At 44.4% G+C, this 17,886-nt stretch overlaps 1 protein-coding gene across 1 annotated transcript; it reads right to left on the reverse strand.

Annotated features, from left to right (window-relative positions):
* Positions 1–14,991: 14,991 nt before the first annotated feature.
* Positions 14,992–16,690, reverse strand: Gvqw3 (GVQW motif containing 3). Its single transcript, XM_031387476.1, is given in 5 exon segments — positions 14,992–15,180; positions 15,298–15,506; positions 15,509–15,780; positions 15,783–15,980; positions 15,983–16,690. Coding segments are annotated over 4 exon segments (624 nt in total). The 5' UTR covers positions 16,023–16,690; the 3' UTR covers positions 14,992–15,180; positions 15,298–15,392.
* Between the last annotated feature and the right edge of the window lie 1,196 nt (positions 16,691–17,886).

Below are 17,886 nucleotides of genomic sequence, written 5' to 3' on the forward strand. Positions count from 1 at the left end.
ACACCTACTCCAATATAGCTACACCTAATAGTGCCACTCCCTGGGCCAAGTGTATGCAAACTATTACACACCAGGGAGTTGGAGAGATGGCTCACTAGTTAAGAGCACTTACTGTTCTTCACAAGACCTGGGTTCAGTTTTCAGTACCCACATACATGTCTTACAACCACTCATAACCCCAGTTCCAGTGGATCTGGTATTCTCTTCTGACCTCTGTGATTACCAGGCACACATACCATGCACATACATACAAGAGGTAAAGCACTCATGCATGTGTAAAATTAAATAAATAAATCTAAAATAAAATTACCACCAATAAAGTTCTGATAAGAGTGCTAAATTTATTCCTGAAACAAATAAGCACCAATCAGAGGTCCTATGCTAGCCTCTGTTCTGGACACTGGACACTTATACAGTGTGGTAGTTTGAATAGATTTGGCCCCCATAGCCTCCTGTGTTTGAATGCTTGGCCCATAGGGAGTGGCACTATTAGGAAGTATGGCCTTGTTAGAATAGATTGTGGCCTTGTTGAAATCAGTGTGGAGGAAGAGTGTCAAGGTGGGGGATGGGCTTTGTTGTCTCCTGTCCTCAAGCTCCAACCAGTGTTTGACAGTTCCTCCTTACTGCCTGTGGACCAAGAACTCTGAGCTCCTTCTTCAGCACCATGTGTACCTACATGCTGCCATGCTTTCTGCTGTGATGATAATGGACTAAACTTCTGAAACTGTAAGTCAGCCCCAATTAAATGTTTTCCTTATAACAATTGCCTTGGCCATAGTATCTCTTCACAGCAATGGAAACTCTAACTAAGACAAAAGTTTGTACCAGGGACTGGGGTATTTGCTCTGATAGGGTTGACCAAGTTTTTGTTTGAAGAAATGTGATTTTGGGATTTGGGGTTAGAAAAGGAATGGAATGCTTCAAGTGCAGCTTAATGGGCCATACTAGTAAAAGCATAGAAGACAGTGATACTGAGGGTGATTTGAACTGTGGGAGCCTGGCTCATGAGGTTTCAAGAGGAGAAGAATCCTAGTATGTTGTCTAGAGATTGTTCTTGTGACATTTTGGTAAAGAATGTGGTTACTTTTTGCCCTTGTACGAAGAGTCTGCTTAAAGCTAAAATGAAGAGATTTATATTAATTGCATTGACAAAGGAAATCTCAAAATATCCAAGCATTGACTCTGTCCTGTGGTTCACTCTTAAAAAGAGTATTTTGATCAAAAATGTATGGCCCATGGATCAAAAGGGCACTAGGAAGTGGAATGGACCTAAATCCTATATTCATTTCAAGGAGAAAAATGGATTAAAGATATTAAATGGAATTAGGAAAGTGATGACCTCAGAGCAAGATCTCACCCAGCTAAGTAAGCTTCCATCTTGTGAAAAGTTTACTACCTAAAGGACATTGCCACCTATTCTAAATTTACAATGTGTCTGTGGTTATAGGAGGGATAGTTATATCATGCTATGTGTTATTATGACTTGGTTCTTGCTTTCATTTAGACATAAGGAGGTATGATTGTCAATTGTGTTGACAATGGATAATTGTGATGGTTATTCTCCGTTGTCAACTTGATTGTATCTGGAATTGAGAGGTTAAAATTTTCAAACTGTTCTGTGGGAACTTAGCCATTAGTTGAATTCAGTGGGAGTCCTGCTCCCAGAACTTGAAAACAATGGGAGGCTGAAAGACCCCCAGAACTGGGGAGATCCTTACTCAAGTCCTGGGACAACACGACCACCCAATGACTCACGAGAGACCAAACTTGCTGCAATCACATGAGGTTTATTGGGGATACTGGTACCGGATCGATCTCATGACCTTGCCAGTCAGAGGAGTTCGACCCGAAACACAAGAAGTGTAGGGTATTTAAGGGAAGCTGGGGGCGGAGAGAGAGTTACCAAGGAAACAGAACATAAAAACAGTGGAAAATTTCAGAGGGACCTGACCCAAGGTATTCAGTTAGGGAGGGGAACACATTCATTCTAGGAATGTAATCTTCATCTACTGGTTGACTGGGTGGAGAGTCTCATAAACCACTAGACCTTCATTCTTTGTTCCGCCCTCATTGTGGATCATTCAGGAGGGGCAGGTATCTGGAACCAGAGCCCTGAGGCTCTGGGTTCCTGGAACTGGCTATTTTATATTTCTGGTTGGCTACAGTGACCCTCCATGTCCTTTTAGGTAAAGGTTATACACCATACATTTGTATTAAATGCCCTCATTTTAAATTCTAAGATTCTCCAGCCTTTCAGAGGCCAGTTCCCAAGAACCCAGAAACAAGGGAACCAAGACGACTTGGCCCGAGAACTCAGAAACAACCTGGCCCAAAACAATTGCCAGGTGGCTAGCCCGCCCCTGAACCCTAGCACGAGCCAGCACCAATCAGAAACCACCCGTACCTTTCCCTTACCCCAGTCTTCCCTTTTGCCCCAGCAACTGCACAGAAATAAAAAGCTGCCTAAGACCCTGCTCAGAGCCAGACTCCTCTACCCCTTCGAGGGATATGAGTCTCGCCCCAGCTAGCTGGAATAAAAAGCCTCTTGCAGATTGCATCAAGTCCGTGTCTTGGTGGTGTGTGGGGTCGTCGCTCCCAGGATTTGAGTGTGGGGGTCCCTCCAGGAATCTCACAGAATGAACTACAGATCAGAAATGGAGTACACAGCTGATTAGGATCTTAGGATTTGTTTTTGTTTTTGTTTTTTGTTTTGTGTTTTTGGTTTTTTTTGTTTTTTTGTTTTTTTTTTGAGACAAGGTTTCTCTGTATAGACAGGGCTGTCCTGGAACGCACTCTGTAGACCAAATTGGCCTCAAACTCAGAAATCTGCCTGCCTTTGCCTCCCAATTGCTGGGATTAAAGGCGTGCGCCACCACTGCCCGGCTCTGATTAGGATCTTGAGGCAGGAAAGCAACATGACTTTGATCTGAATCTTGAGGCTGGAAGACGCAGGCTTTTGATCTGGATACATACACACAGATCTTGAGGCATAGTGGCCATGCTTATAAAGATCTATAATGGCCGGGCGGTGGTGGCGCACGCCTTTAATCCCAGCACTTGGGAGGCAGAGGCAGGTGGATTTCTGAGTTCGAGGCCAGCCTGGTCTACAGAGTGAGTTCCAGGACAGCCAGGGCTATACAGAGTAACCCTGTCTCAAAAAACCAAGAAAAAAAAAAAAGAATAAAGATCTATAATGAAAAAGAATTAAAGAAAAGCTTATGTTCAGGCATGGGGATATACACCTTTAATCCCAGCACTCAGGAGACAGAGGCATGCAGATTTCTGAGTTCAAGGTCAGTCTACAGGGAAAGTTCCAGAACAGTCAACCTTAAGCAGTGAAGGAAACCATAGAAACCACAGAAAAAGCTGGGGAATATGTAATTGAACAAGGGGACTATGTGAGGGCTCCAGCAAGTAGCAGAATGTGGCAGCTTCGGCCATATGGTACTGGCTTTAGAATCAAGAATGGAATTTCCCTCTGCAACTTAGGAAAGCTTCTGAGGCAGAAATGTGTCAGGGGTGTCCCTGCTTAGAGGCCAAGAAAGGCCATTGAGTGAAAAGGGTCATGGAATTTCCCTCGGAAACTAAGGAAACCAGCTGAGGCTAGGCGTGAGGGCCTAGAGAGGTCACTGCATGAAGTTGTGAAGGTGAAACCTGGGTTACCTTGGAGACCCCAAGATGTTAGAGATGCCAGAGCCATGGGATACCTGCAAAGGAAAGCTGCTAACAGAGTGGAACCAGCTCAAGGAAAAGAAGTGTGCTGCAGTCAACAAAGCTAAAAGGAGTTGGAGATCTGCAGAACATTATGACATCAAATATGGAGCCGCAGAGTTTGGAATTTGCCTGGCTGATTTTTAGTCTTGCTTTGGTCCAGCATTTCTTCGCTATGCTCCCTCTCCTTCATTTTGGAACAGTAACATATATACTGTGCCATGATATGCTGGAAGGATGTGATCTGCCTTTTTGATTCTATAGGGGATTACAGTTAAAAGATTCCATGAATCTCATGCTGGGCAGTGGTGGCATTGCCTTTAATCCCAGCACTTGGGAGGCAAAGACAGGTGGGAGGCTAGCCTGGTCTACAGAGTAAGTTCTAGGACAGCCAGGGCTACATAGAGAAACCCTGTCTTAAAAAACAAAGGAAAAAAAAAAAGATTCCATGAATCTCAGAAGACTTTGAACTTTGGACTTTTAAACATTTGTTGAGACTGTGACAGACTATGGGGACTTTAGAAGTTAGACAAAATGCATTTTGCCTTATGTTATGGCTACAAGTGTATGGAGAGCAGAGTGAAATGTGGTACTTTGAATAGGTTTGGCTTCCATAGATTCATGTGTTTGAAAGCTTGGCCCATAGGGAGTAGCCCTATTAGGGGGTGTGGCCTTGTTGCAGGAAGCGTGTCACTGTGGGAGTGGCCTTTGAGGTTTCCCATGCTCAAGCTCCACCCAGTGTGAGACAGCTCCTCCTTGCTGCCTGTGGATGTTAACTCTCAGCTCCTGCTCCAGCACCATGTCTGCCTTCATGCTGCCACGCTTCCTGCCATACTAATGATGGACTAAAGCTCTGAAACTGAGCCAGCCCCATGTAAGTATTTTCCTTATGCTTTGGTCATGGTGTCTCTTTACAGCAATGGAAATCATTACTAAGACACATGGAACCCTCAGGACACCCTTGAATTAGACTGCTGCCTACTGGAGAGTAGTGGTGACCTAGCATAGTAAGTAAAGCAAGGTGAGCATGGTGGTGGTGCCTTTAATTCCAGCACCAAGACAGGAAGATTCAAGTTCAAGGCCAACATGAGGTAGGTGTGAGACCACCCTAGGCTACACACTGGGACAGTCTCAAAATCAGCCAGTCAGTAAAAAAAAAAAATGGCAAATTATTAAAGGCCTACAGATACAAGTCAATACAGGGTTAACAAGGAGGAAAAAACAAGGGCATGTCACCTGGGCAAGCAAGATGGCCTTTCCTGAAGAAGAGATGCTTAAGCCAAAGTTGATATATGAGAATACTGTAATTTCAAAGAAAGAAAGGCACCTATGTATGATGCATGGTACCCTTCTGCTGTGGCTGGAGTTTTTGGGTCCCCGAAGGTTCCTATGCTAAAAACTTAGCCGTTAGTGGTACACCTTTAAGAGATGAGACTAGCAGCTCAAATACCAGGAGTATTTGTCTAACATTCCCTAGGTCCTGGTCCTAACACAGAAGTAAAAATAGCAGCCCATTGTTTCCTTCTTGGTATTTACGAGCTCATATTTTCTTATTTTTAAATTAAAATCTATATCTCTCATAACAAAAATTATTGATCCAGCTAGGCTTAGTGGAATATATCTGTAATTCCAGAACTTGGAAGGCAGAGGTAAGAGTATCAAGAGATCAGTAGCCCAGAGGGCTAAAGAGATGGCTCAGCAGTTAAGAGCAAGTCTGCTCTTGTAGAGGATCTGAGATCAGTTCCTAGCACCTATATGGCAGCTCATGAGCATCTATAAATCGAGCTCTAGGGGATCTGATACCTTCTTCTGGCTTTTGTTGGTACCAGTCCAGCATGGTGCACACGTATACATGAGGGCAAATATATACATAAAATAAAAGTAAATTTTTAAAAATTGGGGGCGGGGAGGAAAGAAGTAGGAATCAGCCTCAGCTATTTGGAAGGTTTGAGGCCAACCTGAGCAACACAAGACTATCTCAAAAACCAAATAAAGCTGAGAACAGTGCTGCAGACACCTTTAATCTCAGCACTGGGAAGCAGAGGCAGATGAATTTCTGTAAGTTCAAGGCCAGCCCTGTCTACAGAGTGAGTTCCAGGATAGCCTGGAACTACATAAAGAAATCCTGTCTTGAAACAAAACAAAACAAAACAAAACAAAACAAAACACTAAATAAAATAAATGCCTAGTCCAGTCCATGGGAGTCTGAGGTCGTGGTCATCTTTTCCTTCCTTTTTACATATAGAACATATTTTAAGGGTTCAGGATGTGTTAAAGTGAGTAAATAACTAAGAGCAGGCACAGGAAGACACACTGTAATCAGGAGGCTAATATGTCCTGTCACCAATACAGACAATGCTCTGGCCATTCTTCCACAGAGGAATTGAAGTAAGAGTTATTAGAAGGCCTCTCATCTCCTCCTTGAAGGCAGAGAAATATGATATGATGGGGACCCCAGGGAGGGGACCAGGAGGACTTGATGTTAGAACATATCATCTGTTGCCTCCATCTTGTCCCCTGGCTCATACTCTGCTTCCCACTCCACCCTGTCTGGAGGCCCTAAGACAGTTAACGCATCATTTCCTGTCAGGGTAAATCACAGACTGATGTGTGATACTCATTCTTAGTTTTTACCATCCCCCAGGTATAGAAGTCCACATCAATCAGGGTGGAGGCCTTTTCACAGGGTGGCAATGGGAGGGGTGGGGGTGGGGGACTGCTTCCCACTCAAAGCTTCCTGGCTCAGCTCCCAGGTGATTTTTATAGCCTCTGGTTCTGAATCTGCATCTTCTGGATGCGCCTCAGTTCACTTGCTACAGCACTGATGTGTGACTGCTTAACTGTGGCTGTTTCCTGGCCCAGGGATGCTGGCTTTGGGGAGCACGGGAAAGAGACAAGAAAGAGAGCTTTATATGAGGTAAGCCTTGACAACAATAATGAAGGCCAAGGACCAACTTACATTTTTACCGTCTTAACCATTTACAAAGCTCCAGAGAACTCCAGTCATCTTTATGACTGTGCGAATGTCACCTCTTTTTACCAAAGGACAGCTCTCCCAGGCAGAGTTGATCCTTCCACCCACACTTGGTAAAATTTCCATTATCATACTTATTGCTGTGTAAGAAACTTATTTGTGTATGAATCTCATGCTTCCCATGAAGTCATCAGCTCCTTGGAGACAGATCACTTTTCCTGTCATAAAATGTGTATTTTTTCTAAAAAAAAAAAAATAGTGTATATAGGGTCAGCTCTGGCACAGAGGTGCTTGTCAAACCTGACAACATGTGTTTGGTCTCCAGGAATCACATGGTGCAAGAAGAGAACCTACTTTCACAAGCTGTCTTCTGAACTTCACATGCATACTGTAGAATGAATGTACACACACCCACACATACACACACACACAGTAAATGTAATTTTAAAATAGTATGTAAGCCAGGTATGATGGCATACACCTTTAATCCCAGAATTCAGAAGGGCAGAGGCAGGCAGATCTCTGAATTCAAGGCTAGCCTGGTCTACATTATGAGCTCTAGGACAAATGACAATCTAGTCAAATGACAATCTCCAGGAGCCAATCAGTGACCTCCAGGATCAGTGAGAGACCCTGTCTCAAAAACCAAGATAGTGATTGAGGAAGACATTGACCTCTGCACCCCAACTCCCTGTGGTAAGCAGGCAGGTCACTCTACTCAGGAGCCTTCTAACTAGAGCAGAGTATTCACAGACTGTGCCCCCAACACCACCCCATGCTTTCTGATAATATCGTCCCCCTCCCACTTGGCTTCCTGTTTTTCTGTTTGAAACATGTTACTATGGAAACATTGTGGTACAATATATACTGGGGTTTATAAGTGAAGTGTTAAGAATTTTTAGAACATGCATAAATGCAATGTTGGCATTTAGGGAATAAAAGCTCAAATTATGTGACAGTATTCATGACTTAGCACACTGTGTCATAAATACTAACACAGAAATATGAGCCAATACTGAAGAGATAAGCAGGCACTTTATAAGATTTATACTCGGGTTTTAAATTTTTCATGGGCATGTCCATGAGAAATATTAAAACCACGAAAATGCAACATACAACTTGGGAAGACCTATGGAAAAGGCAGATGACAGACGCCAGCATGTTCTCATAAATACACATCTGTGAAAGGACTGGGGACCTGGACACCCAGAGGAATGTGGGAAGCATCTGTATGATGTTCTGGATGGTAGCCATATTCCTTAAAAACTGTCTATGATCATTCTGATTAGACATTCAATGCAAGGTACCTTAAGAACAAACATTTTAGTAAAAGAATTATTACCAAGGGCACAATATGAAAAACAAAATAGAATGAAACAAAAATCACCTCACTGGCTTGGCTTGAGTTGGATAAGTTCAGGATCCTTTGTTATTATCCCAGCTCTGCCATCAAGCAGGTGTGTGAGTCAAGAAGTTCCAATCTCCCTGGGTCTATTCCTCGCTGGGCTTTAATTCTGAAGTTACCTATTATGTTCTTTTAATCCACCCACCCATCCCGTGTGTGTGTGTGTGTGTGTGTGTGTGTGTGTGTGTGTGTGTGTGTGTGTATAGAAACATGCTTGTACTATGACCCACATAGTCAGAGGATAAGTTGTGGGAGTTGGATCTTTATTTCCATCATGGGAGTGCCAGGAATCCAGGGATTGAACTCAGGTCATCAGGCTTGGCAACAGGCCCCTTTACCTAATGAGCCCTCTCATCAGCACCACTTTCTTTTTTTGTTTGTTTGTTTATTTGTTTTGGGTTTTTTTTTCTTTTTCTTTTTTTCTTTTCCTTTTTTTTTTTTTTTTTTTTTTTTTTTTTTTTTTTTTTTTTTTTTTTTTTTTTTGAGACAGGGTTTCTCTGTGTAGCCCTGGCTGTCCTGGAACTCACTCTGTAGACCAGGCTGGCCTCGAACTCAGAAATCTGCCTGCCTCTACCTGATCCACCACCGCCCGGCTAGCACCACTTTCTTAAAGTGAAGCCTATGTCTAGTTTCTTCTAGGAGGTAATATTTCAAATCAGTTCCCTGTAGCCAGTACTTGGGGTTCTGTTCTACTTAAGAGGAACTAGTAATGGCATGAGCTTAACAATTATCATTTCACTGTGTACTTTGCCTTTTCACATCCATTTTCTTATTTATACAATTACTTTAAATGTGGCAATTCCAACTTTCTTTTTTCTGTATTATAAAAGTTGGGAGCCGTGCGTGGTGGTGCACGCCTTTAATCCCAGCACTTGGGAGGCAGAGGAAGGCGGATTTCTGAGTTTGAGGCTCATGGCCATCTGTACAGCTACAGAGTACTCATACACATAAAATAATAAAATAAATCTTTAAAAAAAAATTGTCTTGAGCAAAATTGGCTTAGGTACTAACCAGAGACTGAGTGTAATGAATGGGTCACACTTTTTGCTGCTTTCTGCCATGGTGTAGAGGACCTAGGAGCTGTAAGACAATGGAGCACTTAGCTCTGCCCTGTACCTAATGTGTTATTCAGCCTATGAGTTGCATCTAATAACCACGAAGATGCTCTATTTTTGACTCATTTCCCTCACTTAAATGTATGTGCACACTTTTTTTTTGTGTATTACCATATGTTCTGTCTAGAACAGTGTCAGGCTCCTATAAGCATGGAAGTATTTGTTTAGTGGAAGAAATGGACAATGCCACAAGATCTATGGTATTCTTTCACTTACAAATGAGTAACTCAGGTACTCTGGGTGCAGATAAACCATTCAGTCTAGGGCCAGCTGAGGAGCCAGAAGCAAAGCCTCAGCCCCACCCTTATTCTTTCTAGACACAGCAGGATTAACACGTAGGCACTGAGGAACTCATACAGTTCACAGAGTCTATAACCTGAGCAACTCTAAGTCACAGTGTTTTATGTTGTGTACTCACTTAAGGCCTTGGACGTTTACTAAGGTGATACATCAATTATTTTCATTTTACTGAAGCAATGACAAAGTGCACACTTCAATTTTATTACTAGGGAGACATTAGCTACATAGTTTGTCACTTAAAATTCTACAGCAGGGGGGCTAAAGAGATAGCTCACTGATGAAGAGGGCTTGCTGCTCTTGCAGAGAACCTGAGTTTAGTTTCCAGCATCCACTGCATGCAGTTCACAACTCCAGCTCCAGGGACTCTGACCTCCCTTTCTGCCCTACACCCTGCCCGTCACAGGCACCCATACTCATATGCACATACCCACCCACCCCCAAATAATTAAAAACAAATCTTAAAAAAATACCACAATATAATCATGAACAATAATTCCAGACAACAATAAAGTGACACTTTTGAACCTCAAGAGTTCTTTAATGTTAAATGTTTTATGATTTGGGCTGGTGAGATGGCTCAGCGGGTAAGAGCACTGACTGCTCTTCCTAAGGTCCTGAGTTCAGATCCCAGCAACCACATGGTGGCTCACAACCACCTGTAATGAGATCAGACGCCCTCTTCTGGTGCGACTGAAGACAGCTGCAGTAAATTACACCAGAGTGAGCTGGGCCAGCAGAGGTCCTGAGTTCAACAGCAACCACACACATGATGGTTCACGGCCATCTGTACAGCTACAGTGTACTCATACACATAAAATAAATAAAATAAATCTTAAAAAAATGTCTTATGATCTGCATGTAGTCTTCTCAATGTAAAACAAATATTGCAGCTCGAAGTCATGCTACCTTCATGCCTAAGGGTGGCAGCAGACTTAATATTAATAGCACATTGAAAGCTATTCTTAGCACTAAAGAAGTTCTGTAGGAGGCTCAAAGACTTTCCAGAAAGTCTCTTTTTCTCATCCCTAGGGCCACATACTAGAAATGTGCTGCTTGTGTCTTCATAACCACATTGGCTTTTTGAGAGGTCCCAGTCACACCCTTTTAGGTTGTGGGTCCTTTTCCTTTCTGTCCCATTCTGGCTGCAAATACAATACTATGCAGCCTACATGTGACCAAGCCAGTTAATTATTCATGAATCAAACTAGTGGTGGAGCCTCAATCTCTCAGGTGCCAAGTTTGATGCTATTTTAATTATACTAATTTTAGAGAAAATATTTTAAAAGCATATAAACAAAAATAAATAAACTTCAACAACTCAAGAGTTAACAAATCCTTTCTAGGCATTTAAAAAACTTGAGGAGGAGGGTGGCAGGAGAGATAGGTCAGCTGTTAAGAGCACTGGCTACTCTTCCAGAGATCTGAAGTCCAATTCCCAGCAACCACATGGCAGCTCATGACCATCTGTAATGGGATCTAATGCCCTCTTCTAGCACACAGGTATACAGGCAGACAGAGCACTCGCACAAGTTAAATAAATAAATCTTTAAAACAAAATACCCCAATTTTTAAATTTATGCATATAACTTTTATCTCTTTATAAACATTACAAGCATTTCCACTCTGCCATTGAATACTCTTCATTAGCATGACTGCATACTAGCCTATTATAGTCAGGCTGTAATTTATTTAACCAATTTCTACTGTTAGACTTTCAGATTATTAAGCACAAATTTTGCCCGTATTTTAGACTGTTTCCTTAGGACAGATTCCCAGAAGTGGACTTAGAGGATCAGGGGGCACAAACATTTCTAAAGCTCCCCACAGATACTGCCAAATTGCCTTTCAGAAAGCTGTTGCCAATTTACACTTCCAACACTGCCAGCATGTTTTTTCTACCAATATGGATCTGTGTAAAGAATAATAAAATTTAAGTGGAACATACAGTCCTTGGGTATTAATGAAGTTGGAGAGGCATAGTGACTTCTGGCACAGAGGCCTATGGCAAGGGTCATCTCTATTTCCAGGTATGCAGTTAACAGTGAATTAGTGTGAGCACTGGAGACAGCAGATTCCAACAGGAAGGCAATCAGATGTCATATGGCCAAATCCAAAGCTGGGAGCACTTTTTATCCACTGCTGTGTTCCTGCTGCAGGACAGTGGCTGGCATGGCAGTGCCTGGCATATGTACCACTCAGTACACATCTGTTGAGTGAATTAATACAGAATCTTCTTTCAGATGGCTGTCATAGGGTTTGGTCACTTCTGGTTCCTGATCAGTCTTGTAAAGGTCTGTTCAATCCTGAAAGTCTACCACAGCAATGGAAAAACAGTTTCAATGAAGGCAACACAGTAAAGCTCTATTTAGGATAAATACAAACAGACTCATCTAAAAAGACACACCCTAGCACTGGTCACAAATATTTATACAGTTGGGGTTTTTTTTTTTCAATATACTTACAAAAAATATACTGTGGTGAAATCTGTCACCTCTACAGCACATGCTTTAATAGGTAATGACATCAATGTATTCAAATGTGGCCCATGGTCAAGGCATTTCTGGAATGACTAAAGTTCTCTTTCTTACTGCTCGTTGCAACATGACATCACTTTCAGCATTGCCAAATAGGTTCTGAAATAAACCACCGGAATAATGTAGAGGGTAGTTTGTTTAATACAATTTTAAAAAAAAATGAATTCATTTTGTGAATCTGAATGTGGCCAAGCCGGGGTTCTCCTGGTCTCATATTCTTTCCAATGTGCCATATTTTCTAGAGAATAAGTTGTGAGACGATGCCAGAGTGACTTGGCATAGACAGTATTATTAATGGAAAACAATCACTCACCTGTCATTCTTATATACATACTTTATGCACACTAGACAGGGACGTGCAAACTATGGCTCACAGGCTAATGTGGTTTACCTCTCATTGCCTCTGGTCCCCATTTAATTTTTTTTTATTTTTGCATTTTAAAATGACTGGGGGAGGAAATCAAAATATTTTATGAAAACTATGAAATTCCAATTCCAAGATCCATTTATAGTTTCACTGGAACGCAGCCACATTCATCTGTTTCCATATGAGCTTTGTCTGCTTTTGTACTAAGAGACTGGATGGCTCACAAAATATAGTGTTTCCTATACACAGTCTGCTGACAACTGCACTAGGCCCAGGTGGATCCTTGGAAGGCCCCCATCAGATTTGTTTGTAGATATTAATATGGGGTGAAGTGTGATATAAGCTGCACCACCATTACTAGGATTGGACAAGACAGAGACCACAGAACAATGCATGGCTGATTGGGATAAGATGCAAAAGCAGAGAAAATTGAGGAGGGCTGATCAAACTGAAGCTTCATCTGGAGACTGCAGTGTGAGCAGGCATTCAGTTCAAAAGCTAAAACGGGCTCTTGCACATGAGTAACCCGGGACCTGGTGAGTCCCCAGAGCCTGGCGAGACACGCTGGCGACACATCTGGAAACAGCAGGCAGACTGAGCAGTGTGTGCAGCACAGTGGCAGCTCCCCAGCAGCACTCTGCTCCTTTACTAGGGTGTCTTCAAGTCACTTTCCACTCAGATTCTTCCAGGCACCTCCACAGTATATGTGGACTAAGAACAGGAAATGGATCTGAAAGGAACTCTAGAAAGCAGGATGTAGGTCTACAACCTTTCTTCCTAAATGAGAGAGCTTCCTTTCCCCCTTCTTTTTGAAATAGGGTCTTTACTATGTTGCCCAGGATGGATTGAACCCACGCTTCTGCCTCGGTCTCTTAGTGCTGGGACTGCAGGTGTGTTACTACCACACTCATCTTGATGCTGCCATTTCAATCACTCAGCCAGGGACAAAATTCAGGAGACTACCATCTTTGTGGTTTTTCCCAAGTCACAGATTTGGTAAACAGGTGATTCTTTGGTCTTTACTTTGGGGGGGAGCATAGGAAGCAAGATGAGGTGATGGGAGATGGAGAAACACAGACATGATCAGAGATGGGGTGGCTTTTCCAGGACAGGACCTATTCCTCCTAGACTGTTAGCAAAGGCACAGGAGACTACATGGAATAGGTGTGGAGGTGAGGATGGGGAGTTAGGTCAATTGGAAACTCATACATTAGTAAGCTTGAGGATGGGTCAAGGTATGCAGATGGCTAGCTCTCTTGACAGCCACAGACAGCCAGGCCCGACTGATCTCACACTAGGGGAAAATAGAGTTGTTATACAGATGTTAAGATTCGGAAAGGTTTCCTCACTCAGGTTCTGGAGGTAACCAAGTCTTGAGAAACTAGTAATACTGGTTATATTGGGCTTGCTAATGGTGGCAGGGCTTGGCTACAAGCCTCTAACCCATCCCTCCCTATCCCATTTCTTGAATATAGGAAGACAATTTAGAGCAAGGGCTGAAGAATTCTCGGCTCCAATTGGACCACAGCTTAAGTCATGGGCAGGAAGGAGGGTCCAAAAATCAGAAAGGAGAGTTGTGTGAGTGGAATGTGTACCAAAACCTCAAGGACCTTCACACCAAAGTCCCAAAGCAGACACATCTGGAAGAGTGGCCCAGAATCAGGAAACAAACAGGGAATCTGAGAACCAAGAGCAAGCTAGATGAGAGTAAAATGAGTGTCTGTGGTAACACTGAGAAAACACTAAGATATGGGATCATGGCTGGATCTGAGTGTATGGGATTAGGAATCCGAGACAGCCGTGAAGTAAGTTCCTGGACAGACAGCAGGCAGGCACTTCAGGAGCACTGGTAGGTGGGAACTCTTCTGTCACCTAGGCCACTATACTCTCTGTCGGGTTCAGTGAAGGTGTACAACCATTTCAAAGTTCTTTGCTCTGGACTAAGTTAGGGCATCAATTCTACTTTCCCCAAAGTCTGAGACATCCTGCTGCTGTTTGAATATTGCTGGGTGTCTTAGGGTTTTTACTGCTGTGAATAAACATCATGACCAAGGCAAGTCTTAAAAAAGGCCAACATTTAATTGGGACTGGCTTACAGATTCAGAGGTTCAGTCTATTATCATCAAGGTGGGGACATGGCAGCATCCAGGCAGGCATAGTGCAGGAGAAGTTGAGAGTTCTACATCTTCATCTGAAGGCTATTAGTGGAAGACTCACTTCCAGGCAGCTAGGGTGAAGGTTTTAAGCCCACACCTACAGTCACACCTCCTAACAGGCCCATTCTCTGGGCCTACCATATACAAACCATCACATTCCACTCCCTGGCCCCCATAGACTTGTTCAAACATATGAGTCTATGGGGGCCACACCTAAAAATAGCATAATACAAAATATATCTTGTCCAATTTCCAGAGTCCCCATAGTCTATAGCAGTCTCAACAATGTTAAAAGTCCAAAGTTCAAAGTCTCTTCTAGATTCATCCAATCACTTTAGTGTAATCCCCAAAGCAAGACAGGAAACCAGCTGGGCAAACTCTAAACTCTGCATCTCCATGTCTGATATCATAGCAGTCTTCAGAACTTCAACTCCCTTTTCATCAACAAACTTCTTTCTCCTGGGCTGATTCCACTCCCTGTTAGCAGCTTTCCTCAGCAGATAGCCCGAAGCTCTGGCATCTTGAGGTCTCCAAAGCGTTTTCAATGTTACAGCTTCTCACTGGCATGATCCTCTGAGCAGCATGATGCACAGGGCAGCACAATCGCAGGAGCAGACACTGAAGAGAGCCAAACTTGTTAAGCCAAAGAAATCAAGAACAAGCTAGAACCAGAGATCAACAGCCACAGCCCTCCAGAGTGGTGAACAGCAAGGAAGAGGACCCATAGTTCAGTACCTCACACTGCCAAGTGTGAAGGTGGAGCACAGACAGATGAAAAGCAGCTGAAGACAGCTTCCTGGCAATGCTCTCGATCCCTCAGGCTCATTTCATCAGGATGTGAGACAATCCTGAGCAGCCTTGGTGGGGATGCTTGCTGAGGATGGTCCCTGCAGAAGCTGGCTGGCAGGGGAGTGACTTCTGGGATTCTACACAGGCAGAGACATTTTTCCCCACCAGCTTTTTGCTGCAGATGACTCCACATCTCAGATCTTGTTATCTTTTCTCTCACCTATAAGCTAGAGTTCCTAATTTCCTTTGAATGACCAGATGGGCATTCAAATTTCCCAAGTTTAAGCTGATCCTTATAAATACTTGCTATAACTTTGATAGACATTTTTCTCATGTTCAGGCCTTCTTTCAGAACGAATCTAATGGCTTCTTTCTCTAAATTTAATTCTTCAGCCATCCTTCTCATCGTTAACTGCTTGTTTACACAAAGTCCTCGACCTTCTGGATATTTGCATCCGTCCTGTGGGTGACTGGACGGCTACTTCCTGCATTATCTCGGACATCTTCACACCCTTCTTTAAACCTTCCGTGCCAGTCAAAAATTGATGCCCTCGTCATCACTTCATCCCCTTACGCTTCTTTCAAAAGATGGTGGTGGGTCTTACTTGCAGACTTGTTCGATTTTACGGAAATTTGATACTAATTCTTTGTTCTAAATAGCGGCCACTCATTTTGGCACAAACCCATACAGGAACGACTTATCAGGCCACGACTGTGAGAAGCCTGAGGTAAAAGTCTCTAGGGTGCTGCTGGCCTAATCATTTCAATATTCCTGTCCCTCTGGAAGCCACCAGGGAAGTTACTGCTTTTCTGAGCTTTTACCCTTAGTCTAGTCGAGGTGGGCGGCAGGTAATCTAGCACCAACCGGGTCACAGAATAACCGAAAGGCAAAACTGGTAATTAAATCGTCTACAACCCATATTTGTGTCCAACCCGTGAGTGAAGTCTCAAAGCAGTCGCTAGGGTCGCCCCGAATTTGTTGCCTTTAAGAATCTACGACGACTCACGCAATGGACGCAAGAACCGTGACAACTTTTAAGCAAGTAGGGAAGACGCAGCAATGAACTAACGTTCTAGCTTGCCCTGGACCTGCAGAACCCCACACACCGTACACCTACCAGAGTAACCCGGGGTTATGCTCTCCAGTCCCGGGAGACTACACCGCATGCGCAATTCTTTCCTTCAGCGGGTTGAGTTGTGCGCATGTGCTTTGAGACACGGCAGCCTGCCAGACGCTCTCGAGTGCGCATGCCCGCCCGCGGGGAAGGTCGCCTGCGAAGAGGGCGGGGGAGGAGGGCTAAGGGAAGAGAGGGCACCCTCCAGCGCCGGGGTGCATTGTGGGAAGGAGGCGGCAGCGTCCCGGGCGGGCTGGAGGTGCAGCAGCGGCGGCGGCGGCGGTAAATCCTCCCGGCCGCACACAGCACTGTGGAGCCGCGGCCCCAGCCCAGCCTCGGCCCGCGCGCCCCTCCTGCCCCTCGCGGCTTCGCGCGCCAGCCCCTCCTCCGCGCGCGGCCTTGCGGAGCCGGCCGGCCGGCCCAGCTCCCCTCCCCGGCCCCGCGGGGCGGCCGCGCTGCCCTGACGAGGCGGGGAGGGGAGGGCTGGACCGGCCGGCGGCCGGACGACCATGCCGAACTTTTGCGCTGCCCCCAACTGCACACGGAAGAGCACGCAGTCTGACCTGGCCTTCTTCAGGTTCCCGCGGGACCCGGCCAGGTGAGTGGGGCGCGGAGGCGGCAGGGACTTCGGCGCACGTGCGCTCGCGGCCACCCGGCCCAGTGGGTGCCACCCGGGGGCGCAAAGGCGGATGAAGTGGGCGCTTAGAGCCTTCGGTCATCCGACGCGGCTCCTTAGCTGTCAGAGAAGGGTTAGGACTCCGGGGCTGTGTTCTCGCGGGCCCTGCCTTCCTCCGCATCACCCGTCTCTTCTAGGGCAGTCTTTCTGTTTGGAGTCCAGCCACTTTCTTTGATCTTAAATCAGGTCACAACTGCTGCCTCCTTCGGACTTGTCAACTCAGTGTTCAAATGCCGACCGTTACTCATTGTCTCCCTTGGTTATTGGGACCACAGAGGATGAGTGTAAGGGCGTAGGAATAGGTATTGCAACTTCACTTTTCCTTGGGGTAGCTTATAATCTGAGTCGTACTTTGAGAATCATAGGGACATAGTGTGATAGGCTGCAGGTAGTTCTCAGGGCTCTCCTGTTGGTTCATTCATTTAAAAAAGCAGTGCTCAACTATGTTTGGAGTACTCATGTCAGGTGCTGGTGACTCGAGTGAATTTTGTTACCGACCGCAGAAAGCACCTAATCCACGGAGAGAGCTGATCTATCCACGGGCGCTGAATATAGCATGATATTAGTTAGTTGAACAAATATTTATTGAAAGCTGACAATTGGTAGAAATTGGTCTGAGTACGGTCCGAGTGTGGGTAACGTGAACCAATGAAAATCCCTCCTCTCAGAGGTTACATTTCAAGTCTTGGGAAATTGGCAAGTAAAGTAATAGTGTGTCCAATAATGAAAAATATCATGAAGAAA

The sequence above is a fragment of the Mastomys coucha genome, unplaced genomic scaffold (assembly GCF_008632895.1).
Source record: "Mastomys coucha isolate ucsf_1 unplaced genomic scaffold, UCSF_Mcou_1 pScaffold21, whole genome shotgun sequence".
NCBI classification, from domain to species: domain Eukaryota; kingdom Metazoa; phylum Chordata; class Mammalia; order Rodentia; family Muridae; genus Mastomys; species Mastomys coucha.